Below are 19,173 nucleotides of genomic sequence, written 5' to 3' on the forward strand. Positions count from 1 at the left end.
CAACCCTCGAATTCAGCACCACCTTCCTAACCTGCAATCTTCTTCCTGGCCTCTCCGCCCCCACCCCCACTCCGGCCTATCACCCTCACCTTGACCTCCTTCCACCTATCACGTTTCCAATGCCACTCCCCCAAGTCCCTCCTCCCTACCTTTTACCTTAGCCTGCTGGACACACTTTCCTCATTCCTGAAGAAGGGCTCATGCCCGAAATGTCGATTCTCCTGCTCCTTGGATGCTACCTGACCTGCTGCGCTTTTCCAGCAACACATTTTCAACCTTGTTCTAATCTGACCCTGCTCTTCCAAGAATTTAGAAACCAATTTAGAAGGCAAGTTAAGGCAAGATTTAACAAAACAATTTTAAAACAGAAAGGGTTTTGATTGAGTAAATAGATGGAAACAGTTTTCAGTGGTAGAAGAGTCCGTAAGCAGAGGATACAGGTTTAAAGTAATTGGCAGTAACCTATTCATTTGATGCCGTCAGTGGGAATTTGAAGCTGTGGACTGAGATGGGCTTCTGACTCTTGCTAGCTTTGTGTTACCAAGGTGACAGTGGTAATCCAGAAGTTTGTGGGGTCATGGGTCAAATCTCAGTGCAACCTTTACCATCTAGAAGGTCAAGGGCAGCAGATACACAAGAACACCTCCATCTGCAAGTTCCCCTCCAAGCCACTCCCCATCCTGACTTGGAAATATATCACAGTTCCTTCAGTGTCGCTGGGTCAAAATCCTGGAACGTCCGTCTTAAGGACAGCATCTCAAAAAGGCAGCTGGCCGCCACCTTTGCAAGGGCAATTAGGGATGGGTGGCAAATGCTGGCCCAGCCAATGGTGCTCACATCCCATGGAAGAATAAAGAGACAATGCTATTTGTGGGGGTTTGCTGCTCTGGTTCTTATGTTACCTTGAAACATCTGATACCAAAAGAATCTATCGGAATGGAATATTATGAATAGCTTTCAGCCCCTTATCTGAGGAAAGATACTGTGCCATGGAGGCAGTGCAGAGAATGTTCACCAGACTGATCCTAGGTACTGTGTTATGAGGAGAGATTGACGAGGGTGACATTGAAGTTTAAGAGAATGAGATCAAACCTTTTCAGAACATACCAGATTCTTAGAGACTTGACAGGATAGGTCTGGAGAGGTTCTTTCCCTTGTGACAGAGTCTAGAACCTGAGGGTATAATTTCAGAATTAGGGGTCCCCCGTTTAATACAGAGATGAGAAGGAATTTCTTCTCCAAAGGAAATGAATCTGTGGATTTTTTTATTGCAGAGGACTGTTAAAACTGGGTTATTAAATATATTCAAGGCTTAGTTTTTTAATCAGGAAGGAAACCAAGCGTTATGGGGAAAAGGCAGGGGAAAGTGAAGATGAGGATTACCAGATCAGCCATGATCTCATTGAAGGGTGAAGCAGACTGGAAGAGCTGAATGGCCAACTTCTGTTCCTACATTTTATGGAATGCAAGTCTTTTATTCCCTTTTGTGCATGCTCTGTGTCCCTTTATTCTAGATCGCCCTTTCCCATACCAGTTAGCAGAAAAAACACATTCTTCCCAACTCTCCAATCAAATCCTTCTATCATCTTGACTTTGATCCTCAGTATTAAAGAGGAAAAAAGCATGATCTGTGGAACCTAACATAACGTAATCCTTCTAGTCTGATTGCCAGTCTGGTTTCTAGAGGCTTCCTGTTGTGCAGTACCCACTATCTTCAGCAGTTAGAAGAATTACCAAGAGGAGTGCAATCCCTGACACAATTCAGTGGAACTAGTGGAAATACCATTCTCACACCATAAGATAATGTCTGGCAGGTTAATAGACTACCTACAGTATGGAAGCAGTCCATTCAGCCCACTGACCCTCCAAAGAACATCCCACCCACACCCACACCCCTACCCTGGTCCAGGGTAATCCACCCTAATCTGCACATCCCTGGGGACTATGGGGCAATTTAGCATGACCAATCCACCCAACCTGCCCATCTTTGACTGTGGGAGGAAACTGGAACACCTGGAGGAAACCCATACAGACAAGGGGAGAATGTGCAAACTCCACACAGTCACCCGAGGGTAGAATTGAACCTAGGTCCCTGGCGCTGTGAGGCAGCATGCTTACCACTGACCCATCAATGGGGACCTTAGAGCCCACAAACATAACCTCAACTTGGGTCCATATTGTGCTCCATGTAAAACCCCCCATACTCCTCTACGTCAATAAAATCTTCCTTCTTGTCCTGTTTTGACACCGTCGCCTTGATAAATTGTTGTAATCTCTCTATCTTAATTAGTTTGTACAGTTTTGAATTACCTATTATTTTGGTAATGCAACTCTTATACCTAGAGAAAGGGAGGACTGCAGATGCTGGAGATCAGTTGAGAATGTGGTGCTGGAAAAGCACAGCAGGTCAGGCAGCATCTGAGGAGCAGGAGAATCGATGTTTCGGGCATAAACCCTTCTTATACCATCATGTTATTCCAGTCATTTGTCTTGTCTCCAGCATCTCCTTATTTTTGTAATTGACTCTCTGCCTCATTTATTCATATTATAGGTCATCTGTTCCCTTGTTTTTCAGCTGTTGACATTTTACTCACACTATCTGACACTCTTGGTCACCTGCAGAGACTTATTATTCGATACTCCACTCACACTAATTGATCTTTTGATCTCTCTGCCCTTGATCTCTCTACCTATAAATTCTCTGATTGTGGGCTTCCCTCTCACTTCACCTCATGAAGGAACAGAGCTCCGAAAGCCCATGGTTTCACATGAACCTGTTAGACTGTGTTAGGTTCTTTTCCTGAGGTTTCACACATGAGATGCAGTTCGCACACACCAACTTGTGCAAACAATTAAAGTTTACTAAAGCCTGTGCAAGCTCGGTGTCCCCCTTTGACTCCCCTTGCAGGTGTGTGAGATCGAGTCAAAGTGAGGCCCTCCACAAAGAAGACACATCCCTTCACAGATACTCGGGCCACTCCCTCACAGTCACATGTTACCCCAGGTACAATGGCAGGCTGAGATCATCCTTAGAGATAATGCACATGTAAATGCCCTAATCCTGGAGAATCATTATGCAGACAATTTCCTGACTCAGTGATTCCCCAAGACAATGTAGGTGCGACATACCTAGCTTTAGGGGAAAGCATTTCTGAATGGAAGAGATTGAATTATAGTTTAATTTGATAATAGCAGGGGTGTAGTAGTAAATGACTGTCTAAATGGAATGGGGGTCATTCGCATTCATGACTGTCGTCCCCACCCACTTCCAGAATGTTCACCGAGTGCAGTTTAACTCTTTAATATTACTTTAATGCCCAGAGAGATATTCCCATTTAATCTTTTAATATTACATCTGTAACTTGGTGTCGTGTGACTTCTGATTCTGTCCACCTCAGTCCAGCACTGGCACCTCCACATCATCGCTGAAACATTGACAGATTTTTAATCTGGCAGAAGGGAGTCTAGAACATGAGGGCAGAGCCTCAGGATAAGGGTCAATAGGAACAGGGGGTTTCGGAGAAGGAGCAGACTCTTTGGCTTTTTGAGCTTCCTCTGCTATTTAATAAGATCATGGCTGATCTGGTTGTGGTCAAAGCTGTATTTTCCTGGACTCCCTGAGAGGATTTGAGAGCATGTAAATGTCTTCATTCAGAGATTCATGTATCTTTAGAACTATCTAACCCAGAGGGCTTTGCATGCTGTACCATTGAAGATCTTCTGGGCTATGATAGAAAGTTCTGATCTCTCAGGGAACCAAGTGATGTGGGGAATGAGCGAGAAAAGTGAGTTGGAACAGGAGAGCAGACATGGAGGGGCAGCTTGAGGGGCTGAATGGTCTATTCCTGCTCCCATTTCTTATATTCTTCCCTCTCAGCTGTTGCAGTGATCCATTTAGATCAGATTCAGAGTTGCTTGGTATTTTTTTCAGAGCTGATATCATTGTCTCTTTCCTAACTTGTATGCTCTTTACCAGGAATGTCAACGTAAACTAGACCATAAACTTGGGCTGGACTCATACTTACTAAAACCCATTCAACGGTTAACAAAGTACCAGCTATTACTGAAGGTACGTCACTGAGCTGTTGTAGCAGAACCACAGCAGACTCCACGACCATGTTCACCCTACTCTGAGACTTACATTTCTATAGTACCTTTCCCATCCTCCAGCTCTACCAGTCAGGTAAGTATTTTTCTTTCTGAAGGGGAGTTGCTGTGGTAGTTTAAGAAATGCAGCAACCAGTTGGTACACATCAAACTCCCACAAACAGCATTGTGACCACAGCTGGATAATCCATTTCCAGAGATGCAAAGGTTAAATACCGCACATTGCCAGTGAGCTGAAATAAAAAAAACACAAATGCTGGAGAAACTCAGGAGGCCAGTCAATGTCAGTGAGAGAGAAACACAGTTAATGTTTCAGGTCAATGGCCCTCTGTCAGAACTGGAAGATACCAGGAATGTTCCAGGAAGTTGGAAAGTTCACACTTTCCATTTCTGATGAAAAGTAATTGACCTTGCGGCATGATCTCTTGGTTGTAAAATGCTTTGGAATCTGCTGAGGCTGTGTACTTCCTTTAGCTGGAAGTACACAGCCTCAGTGTTTGCATCTGGAAAGCAGCTTTAGCCACACTATCCAGAACACTACCCAGGAAGGCACACTCTTCAAAGGAGGGCAGAGAGCTTTGTAGCTCCCTAATCACCATTCCACCCTCAACCAAGATCAGCCAAAATAAAAAGAAATGACTCCTCACCTCAGGACTGTTTGTGGGATCTTGCTGTGCAACAACTTAGCTCATTCTTTGCAAAAGCCTTGGAGACTTTCAGCAAGAGTCAAGATCAAGTACTTGAAAAATGTGGCTACGTTCCATTGTCTACAAGAGGATGCTTTTTTGAAATATAACTTCAAAAATACACATGATTCGAAAATGAAAGCATGGTTGTTGTAATAGTTAACGTAAATTATGCTGTCCACTATTTTAACCTTTTTTCTCTTAATTCACTCAACTTTTATTTGAAATTTTGTAAAACTGTTACATTATATGCTGTTATAAATAAGAGGACAGAATAATTTCATACAAGTACGTTTCTTCATTGTTAGCAACTGTGCCTAAGTCTCAGTAAACAGTAAAAGTTGCTATGTTCATTTCTCCATCTGAACAGCACCCTTCTCCCTTTGCTAATGCTGTCCTGTTGGACATGTTTCTGCTCTGTTCTGTCCCTCCTCCGTTTCCTCTGTCTCCCAGTGAAACTGCACTGTCTTACAAAGTGGTTTAACAGAGGAGCTCACATCTCAGAGTAAGGGTCCAAGAAACTGATGTTACAACCCACTTATAGAATCATACTGTATGGAAGCAGACCATTCAACCCATCCTGACCCTCCAAACAGCATTCCACTCAGCCCCCCTACCCTATCCCTGCTTTTCCCATGGCCATCCTACCACACTTGCACAACTTTGGACTGTGGGAAGAAACCAATGCAGACACGGGGCGAACGTGCAAACTCCACACAGACAGTCGCCCAAGGCTGGAATTGAACCTGGATCTTTGGTGCTGTGAAGCAGTAATGCTAACCAATGAGCCACTGTGCCGCCCCAGGACTTGGGAAAGGATTCTCAAGCTCCTCTGCTTTTGGGGTCACCACAAAAGTGAATGATTTAATCAAAACACATAAAGTCCCCAATTTATATCCAAGATGGCGGCAACGGATTAGCTGCATTGGGGCTACTGCGCCCAGGGCTCATCTACATCTGTGTGCTTTTCTTTTCTTTTTACTTTTGCCTTCCTTTTCCCTTTAAACTCTTTCTCTTACATTTTCACCTCGGTTGGTGAAGTATTGGCTAGAGTGGGCCGTCCATGCCATGGTGGACAAAGATGGTGGTATAGCCCTGGCGGGGTTGAGTAAACAATGAAGGAGGCAGTGGCAGTGGCAGTAGCAGCGACAGGTCAAGGCAGATGCAGCTCCAGCCCAGTCTGAGGTTTCCCGGCGAGTGAGGAGCAGGGCCTAGGCTTCAGCCCCCCTGGTTCTGACTGGCAGGCTGAGCTGAGGCTCCAGGTCTGCAGCTAGGCCTGGACGCCTAACAGCATAGATGGCGGTGAGTTCAGTCCCAGCACAGGACTCTGTGGCCCTGGCAGTGGCTGCTTCGGCGTGGTCAGTCCCATTGGCAGTGTTGGTGGAGGTGAGGTGGCACCAGGGATTAGCAACTCTAGCAGCACAGTGCAGTTACAGCTGTGTGGTCAGTTTAGTGTCAGGTACTCAAGAATCCGGGGCAGAGCAGCCTGGATCCAGGCTACACGCTGAGCTAGAACCAGGATCTGATAAACCAAAGACTCAAAGATGAATATTGTTGCTTTATTTTTCTGACTGTATATTCTGAATTTCGATTTATTTTCTGTGTTTTAAGGTGGCACTAGAGAATGGCGAGACTAAACACTTTTCACTGTGTTTGTAATAAATACACATGACAAAAAATAAATCAAATCAGGTGATGGAATCGGGTGAACAACAACACCCTGACCAGATTCCTGTACTTAATAAGAACTACCGTCTATTACTGATGAGTACCTTCTAATCGCAAGTGAACAGCTATAAATTATCAACATATCGCTCTACTAGTTACAACTCTAATCCCCTTTTAAAACCGCAGCTCACAGATACAGACAAAAAATGTTAGTTTCACGGATTAAATGAAAACAGCCTGGAGCCATAGTCCACAGGGTCTGTTGGGATGTTCCTTTTGACTTGACAGGACTTGCTGCTCTTCACTTTCCTTTCTCCAGGTTCCTGATCTGCTTTGCAGGAAGTACTGAGCAATTGGTGCACAAACTGCAAAGTCTCTTCATTACTGGTTAGAGGCAGCAGCTTATAGCAACTGGTCAGAGAGGAAAACTGCTTTCTCCATGTTAAAGAGACTTTTACTGAAGAGAGAGACACACGCTCTCTCTCTCTCTCACACACACACAGATGCTTTCTCTTTCACACACACACATAATCTGCCCTTCCAGTGATCCAAAGACTTCCTCACTGTACTCTTTATACTCACAAGCAGTTCAGCAATCCCAGAACCAATCAGTGATTTCTCATTAGGCAATGTGGCTTCCATGATAGGTCACAATTGCACAAACCAAATCAGCTACTTGTTTCCTGTCAAATCACTCTCAACATCCATTCCTGTGGTGTCATACCATTCAGAAACATCATCCCCTAGCCCCTAACCACTTCAACAAAGCAGTTGTGTAAATACCAGTAAGCCTTTCTTAAAAGTGCAGCAATTCCTTCCACAGTACTTGGTTTTAAAACATCATTTGTTAAGTTGCTAGTCCACAGTTTTAACCCTGATGACATGTGAACGTAAATAATCCTCTGCTCTTTTATAGAAACACCAACCATCCAGAAAGATGCTGTCAAGTGCAACTCTTTGAGCTAATGAGGTATTTCTCTGAAGTAATTTGCAAATTACTGTCTCCTGGCAGGAATTATTGAGGTTCAGCAGTAATGGTGAAGGAACCCAGGAGTTACATGAAGCTCTCACAGCTATGTTGAACTTACTGAAGTCAGTGAATGACTCCATGCACCAGATTGCTATCACAGGATATAATGTGAGTGCCTCTTTGGGAAGGAGTAACTGACCCTTAACATCAATTAATGAGGAAAAAACATGCATTTATTCCAATATTTTTGAGCTCTTGCATTGCCAAGGAAACTGAGAGCTGTGCAAAACAAGGTGTTGATAAGGTTGCAACTGAATTAAACATTACAATCCAAACGCCAAAGTAATTTACCTGCTCAGCTTATTTCTCCCGGAAAATAAAATGCTGAAAAGAACTGTGGATGCTGGAAACCAGAAACAAAAACAGAAATTGTTGGAAAAGCTCAACAGGTTTGGCAGCTTCTGTGGAGAGACATCAGTTAATGTTTTGAGTCGAGTGATCCTGCCTCAGAACTCGAGTCCCAGTTCTGAGGCAGGGTTACTCGACCAGAAATGTTAACTCTGATTTCACTCCGCAGATGCTGCCAGACCGGCTGAGCTTTTCCAGCAGTTTTCTGTTTTTGTTTCTTATTTCTCATTCTGTTAATTCACCTCCAGTGGGTGATTGTATATGGTAGCATAGCCAGCAAATTATAAGCTGCTTTCAGTGACAGTACTTATCAAAGTATTGGATTGTTGTAAAAATCCATCTGGTTCACTAACGTCCATTAGAGAAGGTCAAGAGGTCACATGACACAAAAAATGGTTACAGTCCAACAGGTTAATTTGAAATCACAAACCTTCAGAGCACTGCCCCTTCATCAGGTGTAAGAGCTGAAAAAGATGGACTTCACCTGACAAAGGAGCAGTGCTCCAAAATCTTGCGGTTTAAAAAAAAACCTGTTGGACTATAACCTGGTGTCATGTGACTTCTGACCTTGTTCACCTCAGTCCAACACCAGCACCTCCATATTAGGGAAGGGAAACTGCCATTTTTATCTAGTCTGGCCTACACATGACTTCAGACCCACAGCAATGTGGTTGACTCTGAACTGCCCTCTGGGTAATTAGGAATGAGCAATAAATGCTGACCCAGCCAGTGACGCCCTTATTCAGTGACTGAATGAAAAAAAGGACACACTTCCTTTGGGTTTTAAGGTGTATTTATGACCTAAGACTTTTCATCTTAGTTCACCTCTGAATGTCTGCGTCTCAAGATTTAGAGAGTGGTTCATTCATCTCTCTGTAGAGTCCAGTATTTTTCTTTTATCAATTCCCCCATTGCTATTCCCCCCAAGACGTTGGTGCTGAGCCACTTCCATGAACCACGTGTGTAGGGAGACCCACAGTGCTGTTGATGAGAGATGTGCTGCCAGTCAACTCCTTGAGTGTTGTTGGAGCTGCACCCATCCAGGCAAGTGGGGAGTATTCCATCACACTCCTGAGTTGTGCCTTATCAATGGTGGAGAAAGTGAGGTCTGCAGATGCTGGAGATCAGAGCTGAAAATGTGTTGCTGGAAAAGCGCAGCAGGTCAGGCAGCATCCAGGGAACAGGAGAATCGACGTTTTGGGCATAAGCCCTTCTTCAGGAATCTCCTGAAGAAGGGCTTATGCCCGAAACGTCGATTCTCCTGTTCCCTGGATGCTGCCTGACCTGCTGCGCTTTTCCAGCAACACATTTTCAGCCCATATCAATGGTGGACAAGCTTTGGGGAATCAGGAGGTGAGTTACTCACTGCAGGATTCCTAGCCTTGATCCTGCTCTTGTAGGCATTATAGTTATATGGCTAGTCCAGTTCCTTTTCTGGTCAATGGTAACCCCCTGGATATTGGTCATGGCATTATCATTGTCAAATCCCCCATTTAATGTCAAGGAGTGATAATTAGATTGTGTCTTATTGGTGATGGTCATAACCTGACATTTGCATAGCATGAATGTTACTTGTCACTTGTCATTCCAAATCTGGATATTGTCCAGATCTTGTTGCAGTTGCTTCAGTATCTAAAGAGTCGTGAATGGTGCTGACCATAGTGCAATCATCGGTAAACATCCCTGCTCCTGACCTTATGATGGAGGGAAGGTCATTGATGAAGCAGCTGAAGATGGTTGGGCCGAGGGCACTACCCTGAGGGACTCCTGCAGAAATGTCCTGGGGCTGAGATGACTGACCCTCCAACAATCACAACCATCTTCCTATTTGCCATGTGGGACTCCAACCAATGGAGAGTTTCTTTGATACCCATTGATTCCGGTTTTGTTCAGGATTCCTTGAACTCGGCTACATTTGATCAAATGCAACTGTTACTCTCCCCTCCCCTCTGGAATTCAGCTCTTTTGTCCATGTTTGAACCAAGGCTGTAATGAAGTCAGGGGTTGAGCGGCCCTGGCAGAACCCAACCTGGGCATTACTGAGCAGGTTATTACTGAGTAAGCATAATTTGAGAGCACTGCCAATGACCTATACCATCACTTTACTGATGATCGAGAGTAAGGGCTGGAGCACAAGTCTTCAGTATTATTGCTGGAACGTTGTCAGGGCCCATAGCCTTTGCAGTATCCAGGGACTCCAACTGTTTCTTGAGATCACGTGGGGGGAATCAAATCGGCTGAAGACCTGCAATGCTGGGGACTACTGGAGGAGGCCGAGGTGGCTCATCCACTTGGCACTTCTGGCCTTAGTTTTCACATTGATGTGCTGGGCTCTTCGATCATTGAGGGTGGGGATATTTATGCAGCTTCTTCCTCCAGTGAGTTGTTTCATTGTCCACCACCATTCATGACTGAACGTAACAGGACTGCAGAGCCTTTGATCTGATCCGTTGGTTGTAGGATCACTTTAGCTCTGTTTATTGCACACTGCCTCTGCTGTTTGTCTCACTGGGAACGCCATGTTTCAGCTTCACCAGGGGGTGATCAGCTCACATTTAGGAGTGTCCAGTAATGCCCTTGACCCTCCTGCATTCTCTGGTGAACCTGGTCTCCAGCTGATGGTAATGGTAAGATGTGGGATATGCTAAGGTATTTTTGACTAAGAGGGATCAGAGGCATAAACACAGTGGGGGCACTTTCAGCATACAGTCTGCCCTGGTTGCAATTGGTAGCTAGCCACCACATTCTCGAGGACATTTAGACAAGAAATATGGGACTTTCCAGTAACAGATCAAGATTGCATTTAGGAAAATGCTCTTGGAAAAAAAAGGAACAAATGTTGGTAATGACAGTTAAACATATAAATTTTATATTGATTATTAAGTAATTTTGTTAATATTAGACAGTGGAGTCTCAGCAGAAGAATCATCTAATGGTTTTGATTGACAGGGCAACCTGGAAGAATTTGGTCCACTTTTGATGCAGGGCTCGTTCAATGTCTGGATCAACCACAAGAAAGGTCCCACCAAAATGAAGGATCTCGCTCGCTTCAAACCCATGCAACGCCACCTATTCCTTCACGAGACAGCACTTCTGTTCTGTAAGAAACGCGAGGAGCATGGAGAAGGTTATGACAAAGCACCTTCTTACAGTTTCAAACATTTCTTAAAAGTAAGACAGCGAATCTCACCATTTGCTGTTGTGTTTCTCAGTTGTGCTATTGCTCTGGGGGTAAATTCAGTGTTCCCGTGCCCCAGGATTGCTATTCCACACAAGGATTCTGTTGTGAGAGACACCCAGCTCCAGCCCTTTCCCCTTTTTGGGAGGCTGCTCATCACGAGCAGCGAGTTACTGACACTGTTACACTTGTGGAACTTCATGTAATCTCTACAATGTAGAAGTAGGCCATTTGGCCCACCGAGTCCACATTGCCCCCAAGAGAGCATCCCACCCAGACTCAGCCCTATCCCTGTAACCCTGCATTTCCCCTGATCAATCCACCTAGCCTGCATATCCTTGGACAGTGGGTGTGTTGCGAATTTGGGTAGAGTAATTGTAGATTGGGAGGTTGGAAGTTAGAATTTGGTGTGTGTAAAATTGTACTACAAGCCCTTTGGCCCAAGCTGGTCCATGGCGAACAAAATGTCCTACCCCATTTCCCTGCACTTGGCCCATATCCTTCTAATTCTTTCCTATCCATGTATTTGTCCAAATACCTTTTAAATGTTGTTAATGTACCCTCCTCAACCACTTGCAATGGCAGTTCATTCCATATACATATATCCCTCTGTGTAAAAACGTTGGCTCTCAGGTTCCCTCTTATTCTTTCCCCTCTAAACTTAAACTGATGCCCTCTAGTCCTCGATTCCCCAACCCAGGGAAAAGGCTCTCTCATGATCTTATACACTTCTATAAAATCCCCCTTCAATCTCCTACGCTCTAAAGAAAAAAACCCTAGTTTGTCCAACCTCTCCCTATAACTCAGACCATTGAGTCCTGGCAACATCCTTGTAAATTTCTTCTGCACTCTTTCCAGTTTAATAACATCCTTCTTATAACAAAGTGACCAAAACTGAACATAATACCCTAAGTGCAGCCTCACCAATGTCCTGTGTAACTGTAACATAACTTCCCAACATCTACACTCAATATATACTGATGAAGGCCAGTGTGCCAAAAGCCTTCTTCACTGCCCTGTCTACCTGACTTTCAGAGAACTGTGTACCTGAACTCCAAGGTCCCTCTGTTCCACTATGCTCCTTAAGGGCTGACCATTCACCATGAAACTCCTACCTTGATTGATTTTCCAAAATGCAGGCCCTCACTCTTATCGATATTAAACTCCGTTTGCCATTTCTCACCCCACTTCTCCAGCTGATCAAGGCCCGGCTGCAATTTCTGATAACCTTCCTCACTGTCCACGATACCACCTATTTTACTGTCATCTGCAAACTTATTAATCTTGCCTTGTACATTATTTTTATTTAACCACTGGAAGTTTCTGAAAAGCAGAATGCACTACTTTTCACACTGCAGTACTGCCAATCTTTGAATCAGGGCTGGTTAAACTGGAACCATTCTTTTCCAGTTTAATCAAAGCTGTTCTGGACAAAAGTAATTTGTGCCGGCTTTCATCATTAACAGGGAAATAAGTATTTATTATAAACAAATATTTTCCTTAACAAATGGCAGAGAATAGATTCCCAATCCATGATGCACCTTAAGCTATCCTCCTTTAAAACCCCAAACATACACACATTCATTCACAGGAAAGACAGGCAACAGACAAACAGTTTGACACACACCTTATGATTGGAAAGTATCAAAATAGAGAAAATAAAATTCTAAAGATCAAAAATCCAGGTCACAAGGTGATAGTTATTTCTGACTTTTTTAAAATTTGAGTGAGGATGTCTCAATGTTGTCTATCGGCTGATGGTCGGTGTTTGATTTGATAGTTGATCTCGTGAACCTAAATCTTTTCTCGTGTTAGAATTCGTTCTTTTAACCATCTTTTATTTGGTCTTTTCACTCACTCACACCAAGACGGGGAGAGGGATGTTTTCTGTTTGTGCTACTCTTACAAATCTGTAGTAAACTGTAGCTTGACCAATCTGAGGGCTATCATCAGGCAGAATTTCCTTAACTCGGTAACTCCTGGTGCCATTCAGGCTCAATAATGTAACTCTGTGTCTGCTGCAAAAGCAATGCTGTCTTGTACAGCTAAAACTGAGCATCACATTTTATTTAAGTTGCAAAGCACCTTTTGGTATTTTAGCAATATAACAGTATCCAATATCAATTAACTTTATACCCCAGAAAGTGAAAATAACTGTGGCCCCGTACCGGACGACCCTAATGATCCCATTACCATCAGACCAGCTCTAGGCTCTGAAGCCTTGCCACATCCAGCTGTGAGTCTCGGTGGACAACAGAACCATCAGGAAATGGAGGGGTGGCTCTACAAATATCCTGATCCTCAATGATGGGGGAGCCCAGAACATTAATACAAAGAAAAATGCCAAATAATTCACAGCAACATTTAGCCAGAAGTGCCGAGTGGATGATGCATCTCGGCCTCCTCCAGTGATCCCCAAAATCACAGCTACCAGTCTCCAGCCAATTCCATTCACTCCACGTGATATCCAGAAACAGTTGGAGACACTGGATATTGCAAAGACTATGGACCCTGACAACATTCCGGCAATAGTACTGAAGACTCGTGCTCCAGAACTTGCCGCTGCCCTGGCCAAGCTGTTCCAGTACAGTTACAACACTGGCATCTAGCCAACAATGTGGAAAATTGCCCAGGTGTGTCCTGTACCACAAAAAGCAGAACAAATCCAACCCGGCCAATTACTGCCACATCAGTCTACCGGATTTGTGATTGGATTAAGATGAAAACTAAAACCACAAGATAAGACAACTATGGAAAGTAAATTAAAATACCTTTTTTATTGCAATGCAAGAACTTGTTAGTTATCAAATAAAAGAAATCTTTTTCAGCATTAATGAGTGTGTTCAGTAATTATGGAGTTAATATTTTCAAGATATATTTAGTGTAAAGTGAAAGATTCCATTAATTAATTAATCTATAGATTCCCCATTGTTTCCTGGCAGTGGGTTAGGGAGTTTCAGCAGTGGGTCATTCAGCCCCACCTTCCTTCTGCGCTATTTAAGTAGGCCATGGCTAATCTAAACCTCCACTCCACATTCCCACCTACCGCTGCTAACCTTTCGCCCCCTATCTACCTCTGCCTTAAAAATATATCAAGGCTCTACTTCTCTCCCCACCCATCCCGTTGATGAAAAGACTTTCAGAACCTCATACCCACCGCCACACTCCGCTGTGAATGTGCAGATATCAGTTTCAGTGAAGTGATGACAGTGAATGCAAACGATTTCACCACGGAATCTGGGTCAACGTAATTAGTCTAATAATTCCGACTCACAGCAAGAGAGCACTAGCCTTTTGCAATTGATTCCTGTAGTTATTGACCTGTTGTTGTTACATCTACATAACAACAGAAGCAGACCACTCAGCCTTCCTTGCCTTTCAGTGACATCATGGTTGGTCTGTCACCTAACTCTATACAGCCGCCATTGGCCCACATCCCTGAATACCTTGACTGAACAAAAACAAATCTTAGATTTAAAATTAACAACTGATCCAGTGTTCGTTGCCATTTGTAGAAGAGAGTTCCAAACCTCTTCCACCCTTTAAGTGTTTCCTAACATCCTTCCTGAGCAGTCTGGTCCTAAATCTTATAGATTAGATTACTTACAGTATGGAAACAGGCCCTTCGGCCCAACAAGTTCACACCGACCCTCCGAAGAGCAACCCACCCAGACCCATTCCCCTACACTTACCCCTTTACCTAACGCTACGGGCAATTTAGCATAGCCAATTCACCTAACCTGCATATTTTTGAACTGTGGGAGGAAACCCACACAGACACAGGGAGAACATGCAAACTCCACACAGCCAGTTGCCCGAGGTGGGAATTGAACCCGGGTCTCTGGCGCTGCTAACCACTGTGCCACCATGCTGCCCATATTATGGCCCCTAGCCTTGGAATCCCCAATCAGTGGAAATAGTGTGTCTAATCTGTCTTTTCCTGTTAATATCTGGAAGACTTGGATCAGATCACCCCTTAACTTTCTAAATTCTAGAGAAAACCGGTCTAATTTGTACAATCTCTTCATAACTTAAGCTCTGCAGTCCAGGTATCATTCTTGTAAACCAACACTGTATTCCCTTCAAGGCCAGTCTATCCTAAGGTCTGGTGCCCGGGACTGCTTTCCCTACTCCGAATGAGGTCTAACCAGGGGTTTTGTACAGCTCTTTTCAAACATACTGCTGACAAATCTAATGCTGTGACTTGCGACTGAGAGGAGAATGGTGGAATGTAATATTTCTTGTGGTTTATTTGTCAGATGAGCGCTGTCGGAATCACGGAGAATGTTAAAGGAGATCGGCGGAAGTTTGAAGTCTGGAACAGTGGCCGTGAAGAAGTGTATCTCATTCAAGTGAGTTTATTGCAGTCAGGATTGATCGGGTGGGTTTGGAAGATTTGACTTGCTTCTAATTGCAGGGCTCAACTATTCCTTCTTTTATTGCAGGGCTCAACTATTCCACTGTTTGCCCAGTGGTATTGTCCCCAAACTGTTAATGCAGAGACCCAGGACATGTTGTGGGAACCCTGGGTTCAAATCCTGCCATGGCAGATGGTGGAATTTGAATTCAGCAAAGAATTTGAAACTAAGAATCTAATGATGACCATGAAACTGTTGTTGATTATTTAGAAAAAAACCCATCTGGTTCACTAATGTTCTTTAGGGAAGGAAACAGCCACCCTTACCTGATCTGGCCTGCATGTGATTCCAGACCCACAGCAATGTGATTCACTGTTAAGTGCCCTCTGGGCAATTCGGGAAGGACAACATCTTGTCAATGAATTTTGAAAAAAGCACTGATGGTGCAGCTGAGGCATTCTCTCCAGGACTTGCCTATTGGTAATTGTAAGGGACATTGCACCATCTTCAGAGCTCCCTCCCTTCTGTTGAGAGTTCCCACATTCTGGGGAGCTGAGGGATGGCAGTCCCTGGTTACACCTTGTGTAAAAGTTATACTGGAGCCAATGGGAGACCAAGGCCTGAACTGTGGCCTGAAGTCCCCAGCTGGTTACAATTCTCCTAGTAGAAATGTTTGCTCCTTTTCAAAGCTGGTGGAGAAAGAGAAAGAGAGAGAGAGAGAGAGAGAGTGAGAGCTGTAGGTAGTGGGACCCAGGTGTATTCCTGTACTTTCCTACTCCCTTGAACTGTCTGCAGCCCCCCCCCCCATCAGTCAGGTAGCCTCACTAGTGGTGCCATCACTTAACATTGAAATGCAAAGTTCCCCTGACCCCAGGGACATCAGCAGGAGTTTGCAGTGGATCAACTAGATCACTGAATCTAGGGGATTCCCGAGGTCGACGTGTTAAAAACAGGTTCAGATCCTCCAGATCCAGCCTCCCAAATGTCACCGTCCTCACTTGACTGAACACTGCTTATTACCATTGTCTTTATTTACCGCCTCCTGAACAAACCCAGGGTTTGGGTTTTTACCAGAGTTTGGTGTTGCTGGACCGATTGGCATTTATTGCCCATTGCTCAGTGCCCTAACTGGATGGTGATTGGACCGTCTCCAAAGTGTTGGGAAAACCAATTGTTAAAAAAGTAGTAATACTTGGAAAAGATTGTTGTGGTCATTCTAGATCACTGTTCTGAGGAATGCAAAACAAGTCAGACCAATGTGAGTCACTCACAAGTTGTACTATATTTTTTCTGCTGTTACAATGACTAGATGCAACAAAGCGCATTGCTGTTAGATTGGAGCCGCCCGTGTCGATGTAGATCCGACATTATAAACAGGCTCTTTCTCTAAGAAGGGAACTAGTGAATCAGTCAGGTTTTGACTGGCATTCAACAGCTTTAGAGTCACCCATACTGAGACCAGCTTTGTGTTATCACATGGAAATTCTCCGTCTGTAATTAGACTGGGGCGTAGCCATGACTCTTGGTGACCGATTGTAGCTGGCAGCTTCACCTGAGCTTTCAGATCAAGAATACAGAAGAATTAGAAAGGTGCATGTTTCTTTCAGTAGATGGAGTGATCAGTTTACCTGCTATCCACACTCAGGGTCAGTACAATCAGCTGCCACTGACCCTGCTTCATGTTCCAGTGATGAACGCAGACACATAATGGGGACTCCTTCCTGTGTCCTTGCAGTGCTGATATCAGGATACTCTGAAACCTCTGACTGTACGAGGTTGGGGAGAACGAGTCTGGGAGTTGGCTGGAGAAAAGGCAACAAAAATGCAACCCCCCCACCCCATCCCAATCAGTTATAGAGGCTGAGAGGTGAGTGGGGTATTTCACAAACCCCTCCCTCAGAATGGCTGCCCAAATTAGCGCTAGCTCCTCCTTTCCCATTAGTGACGGTGTGTCAGAGCGTGCGTTTGACCTGTCTGTGTTTCAGATCTGAAGAACCAATGTCTTTAGGAGCAAGTTTGAAGTGATTTACCCAATGAAGGACAATCTGCTCTGTTTCTCCTCAGGCTCCATCAGTCGATGTTAAGATGGCCTGGTTGAGTGAGATGAGGAAAGTACTAACAAATCAACAGAGGCTCCTTCGAGGTATTTTGCCACTTTGTGCTGATGCTGGGCTCTAGAAAAGTCTTTTACTATGATGTTTAAAATGAACGCTTAGCTAGATGCTTTGTCTAACTGTGCAATAGTGTAAGAAACTCTGCCTGTGGAAGCTCAGTTAGCTGTAATGTTAGAGACTGTGGGAAACTGGAATGTGCAAATTCTGGTTCAGTGCAGGCGGGCCATTCGAAGTCTGGCTTCATGTGGATGACCTCCTTGATGTGGAATTATATTCTCAGGAGAAGGCCATTCAGCCCATTTGTCATGAACAGGAGGGAGCTATCCCAATTCATCTCTTGCACCAGCTCCTTCCCACGTTCCTGAAAGCCTTTCCATATAAGTGTACATCCAATTATTTTTCTCCAGTTATTCTAAGTTGCCTTTTCAGGCAGAGCATTTTAGATCACAACAACTCCCACTGAAGAGCAAAAAAGAGAGCTGTCCCCAGCTCCTCCTCAGCCATTCGATATCAGATATTTCCCAATGGAGCCTTGCTAATCCTGAGCACCATTGGACTGCCAAGTCTTCAAGTTGTCTCTAATGATTACGGAGTAATTCTGGATCTCATCCCAATTATGTGGTGACAACTTTTATCAAATGTGTTGTGCATCTGTGGCTTAACCTTAGTGTAAGTCCCCTGCAAACCAGGGAGTGCAAACACCTGCTGTTCCTCCCTGGGTGAGGCAGTAGTTGTCTCCAAATCTTCAGCCTCACGGTGTCAGATTATCCAACTACAGCACATGGTTATAATGTGGGACACATGTGTTAGCTTGGAAGGAGCACAATGCCAATTTCCAGAACAGTAGCAGGGCTCAGCAGGTCAGGGTGGCATGGTAGCTCAGTGGTTAGCACTATTGCCTCAAGGCGCCAGGGACCCAGGTTCAATTCCAGCCTCAAGGCGCCAGGGACCCAGGTTCGATTACAGCCTCAGACTAGCTGTGTAGAGTTTGTGAATTCTCCCATGTCTGAGTGGGTTTCCTCCAAGTGCTCCAGTTTCCTCCCACAGTTCAAAGATGTGCAGGTTAGGAGGATTGGCCATGCTGAATTGTTCCAGGGATATGCAGGCTAGGTGGGTTAGTCATGGGAAATGCAGAGTTATAGGGATTATGTGAGAAGATGGGTCTGGGTGGGATGCTTTTCGGAGGGTCGGTGTGGACTCGACGGGCCAAATGGACTGCTTCCACACTGTAGGGATTCTATGAATGTAGATAGTGCAGTGCAGAAATGGGCCCTTTGGCCCTCAATGTCTGTGCTGACCATGATGCCATTCTCAATTAACCCCAGCTGCCTGCAATGGTCCCTATTCTTTAATTTCTTCCCCGTTCCTGTGTCTGTCTAAATGCCTCTTAAACCTTGCTGGTGTATCTAGTTTTGCCACATTCCAGGCACCTACCACCCTCTGTGTAAAAACATTTCCTTGAAACTTTCCCCCCTCACCTTAAACTTATAACCCCTAGTCAAAAATGTCAAAGAACTGCAGATGCTGGAAATCAGAAACAGATATCACTGGAAGAACTTAGCAGTTCTGGTAGTACTTGTGGAGAGAAATCGTTGTGGAGAGAAACGTTTTGGGCCCATTGACCCTTTTCCCACTCAGTTCAGTAATAGGAATCTCACGGGTGAGGACAGTGAGTCTGGTGTGA

The 19,173-nt window shown here is 44.5% G+C and overlaps 1 protein-coding gene across 1 annotated transcript in view; it reads left to right on the top strand.

Moving 5' to 3' along the window:
* mcf2a (MCF.2 cell line derived transforming sequence a) overlaps nt 1–19,173 on the top strand; it is a 175,636-nt gene that overhangs the window by 139,928 nt on the left and 16,535 nt on the right. Inside the window, exons 19-23 of the mRNA XM_043705219.1 lie at nt 3,977–4,069; nt 7,474–7,599; nt 10,789–11,010; nt 15,277–15,369; nt 17,440–17,518. Of these exons, the coding sequence (XP_043561154.1) occupies nt 3,977–4,069; nt 7,474–7,599; nt 10,789–11,010; nt 15,277–15,369; nt 17,440–17,518 (613 nt within the window). The remainder of the gene's footprint in view (nt 1–3,976; nt 4,070–7,473; nt 7,600–10,788; nt 11,011–15,276; nt 15,370–17,439; nt 17,519–19,173) is intronic.

This window comes from Chiloscyllium plagiosum, chromosome 15, assembly GCF_004010195.1.
Source record: "Chiloscyllium plagiosum isolate BGI_BamShark_2017 chromosome 15, ASM401019v2, whole genome shotgun sequence".
Lineage (NCBI taxonomy): Eukaryota > Metazoa > Chordata > Chondrichthyes > Orectolobiformes > Hemiscylliidae > Chiloscyllium > Chiloscyllium plagiosum.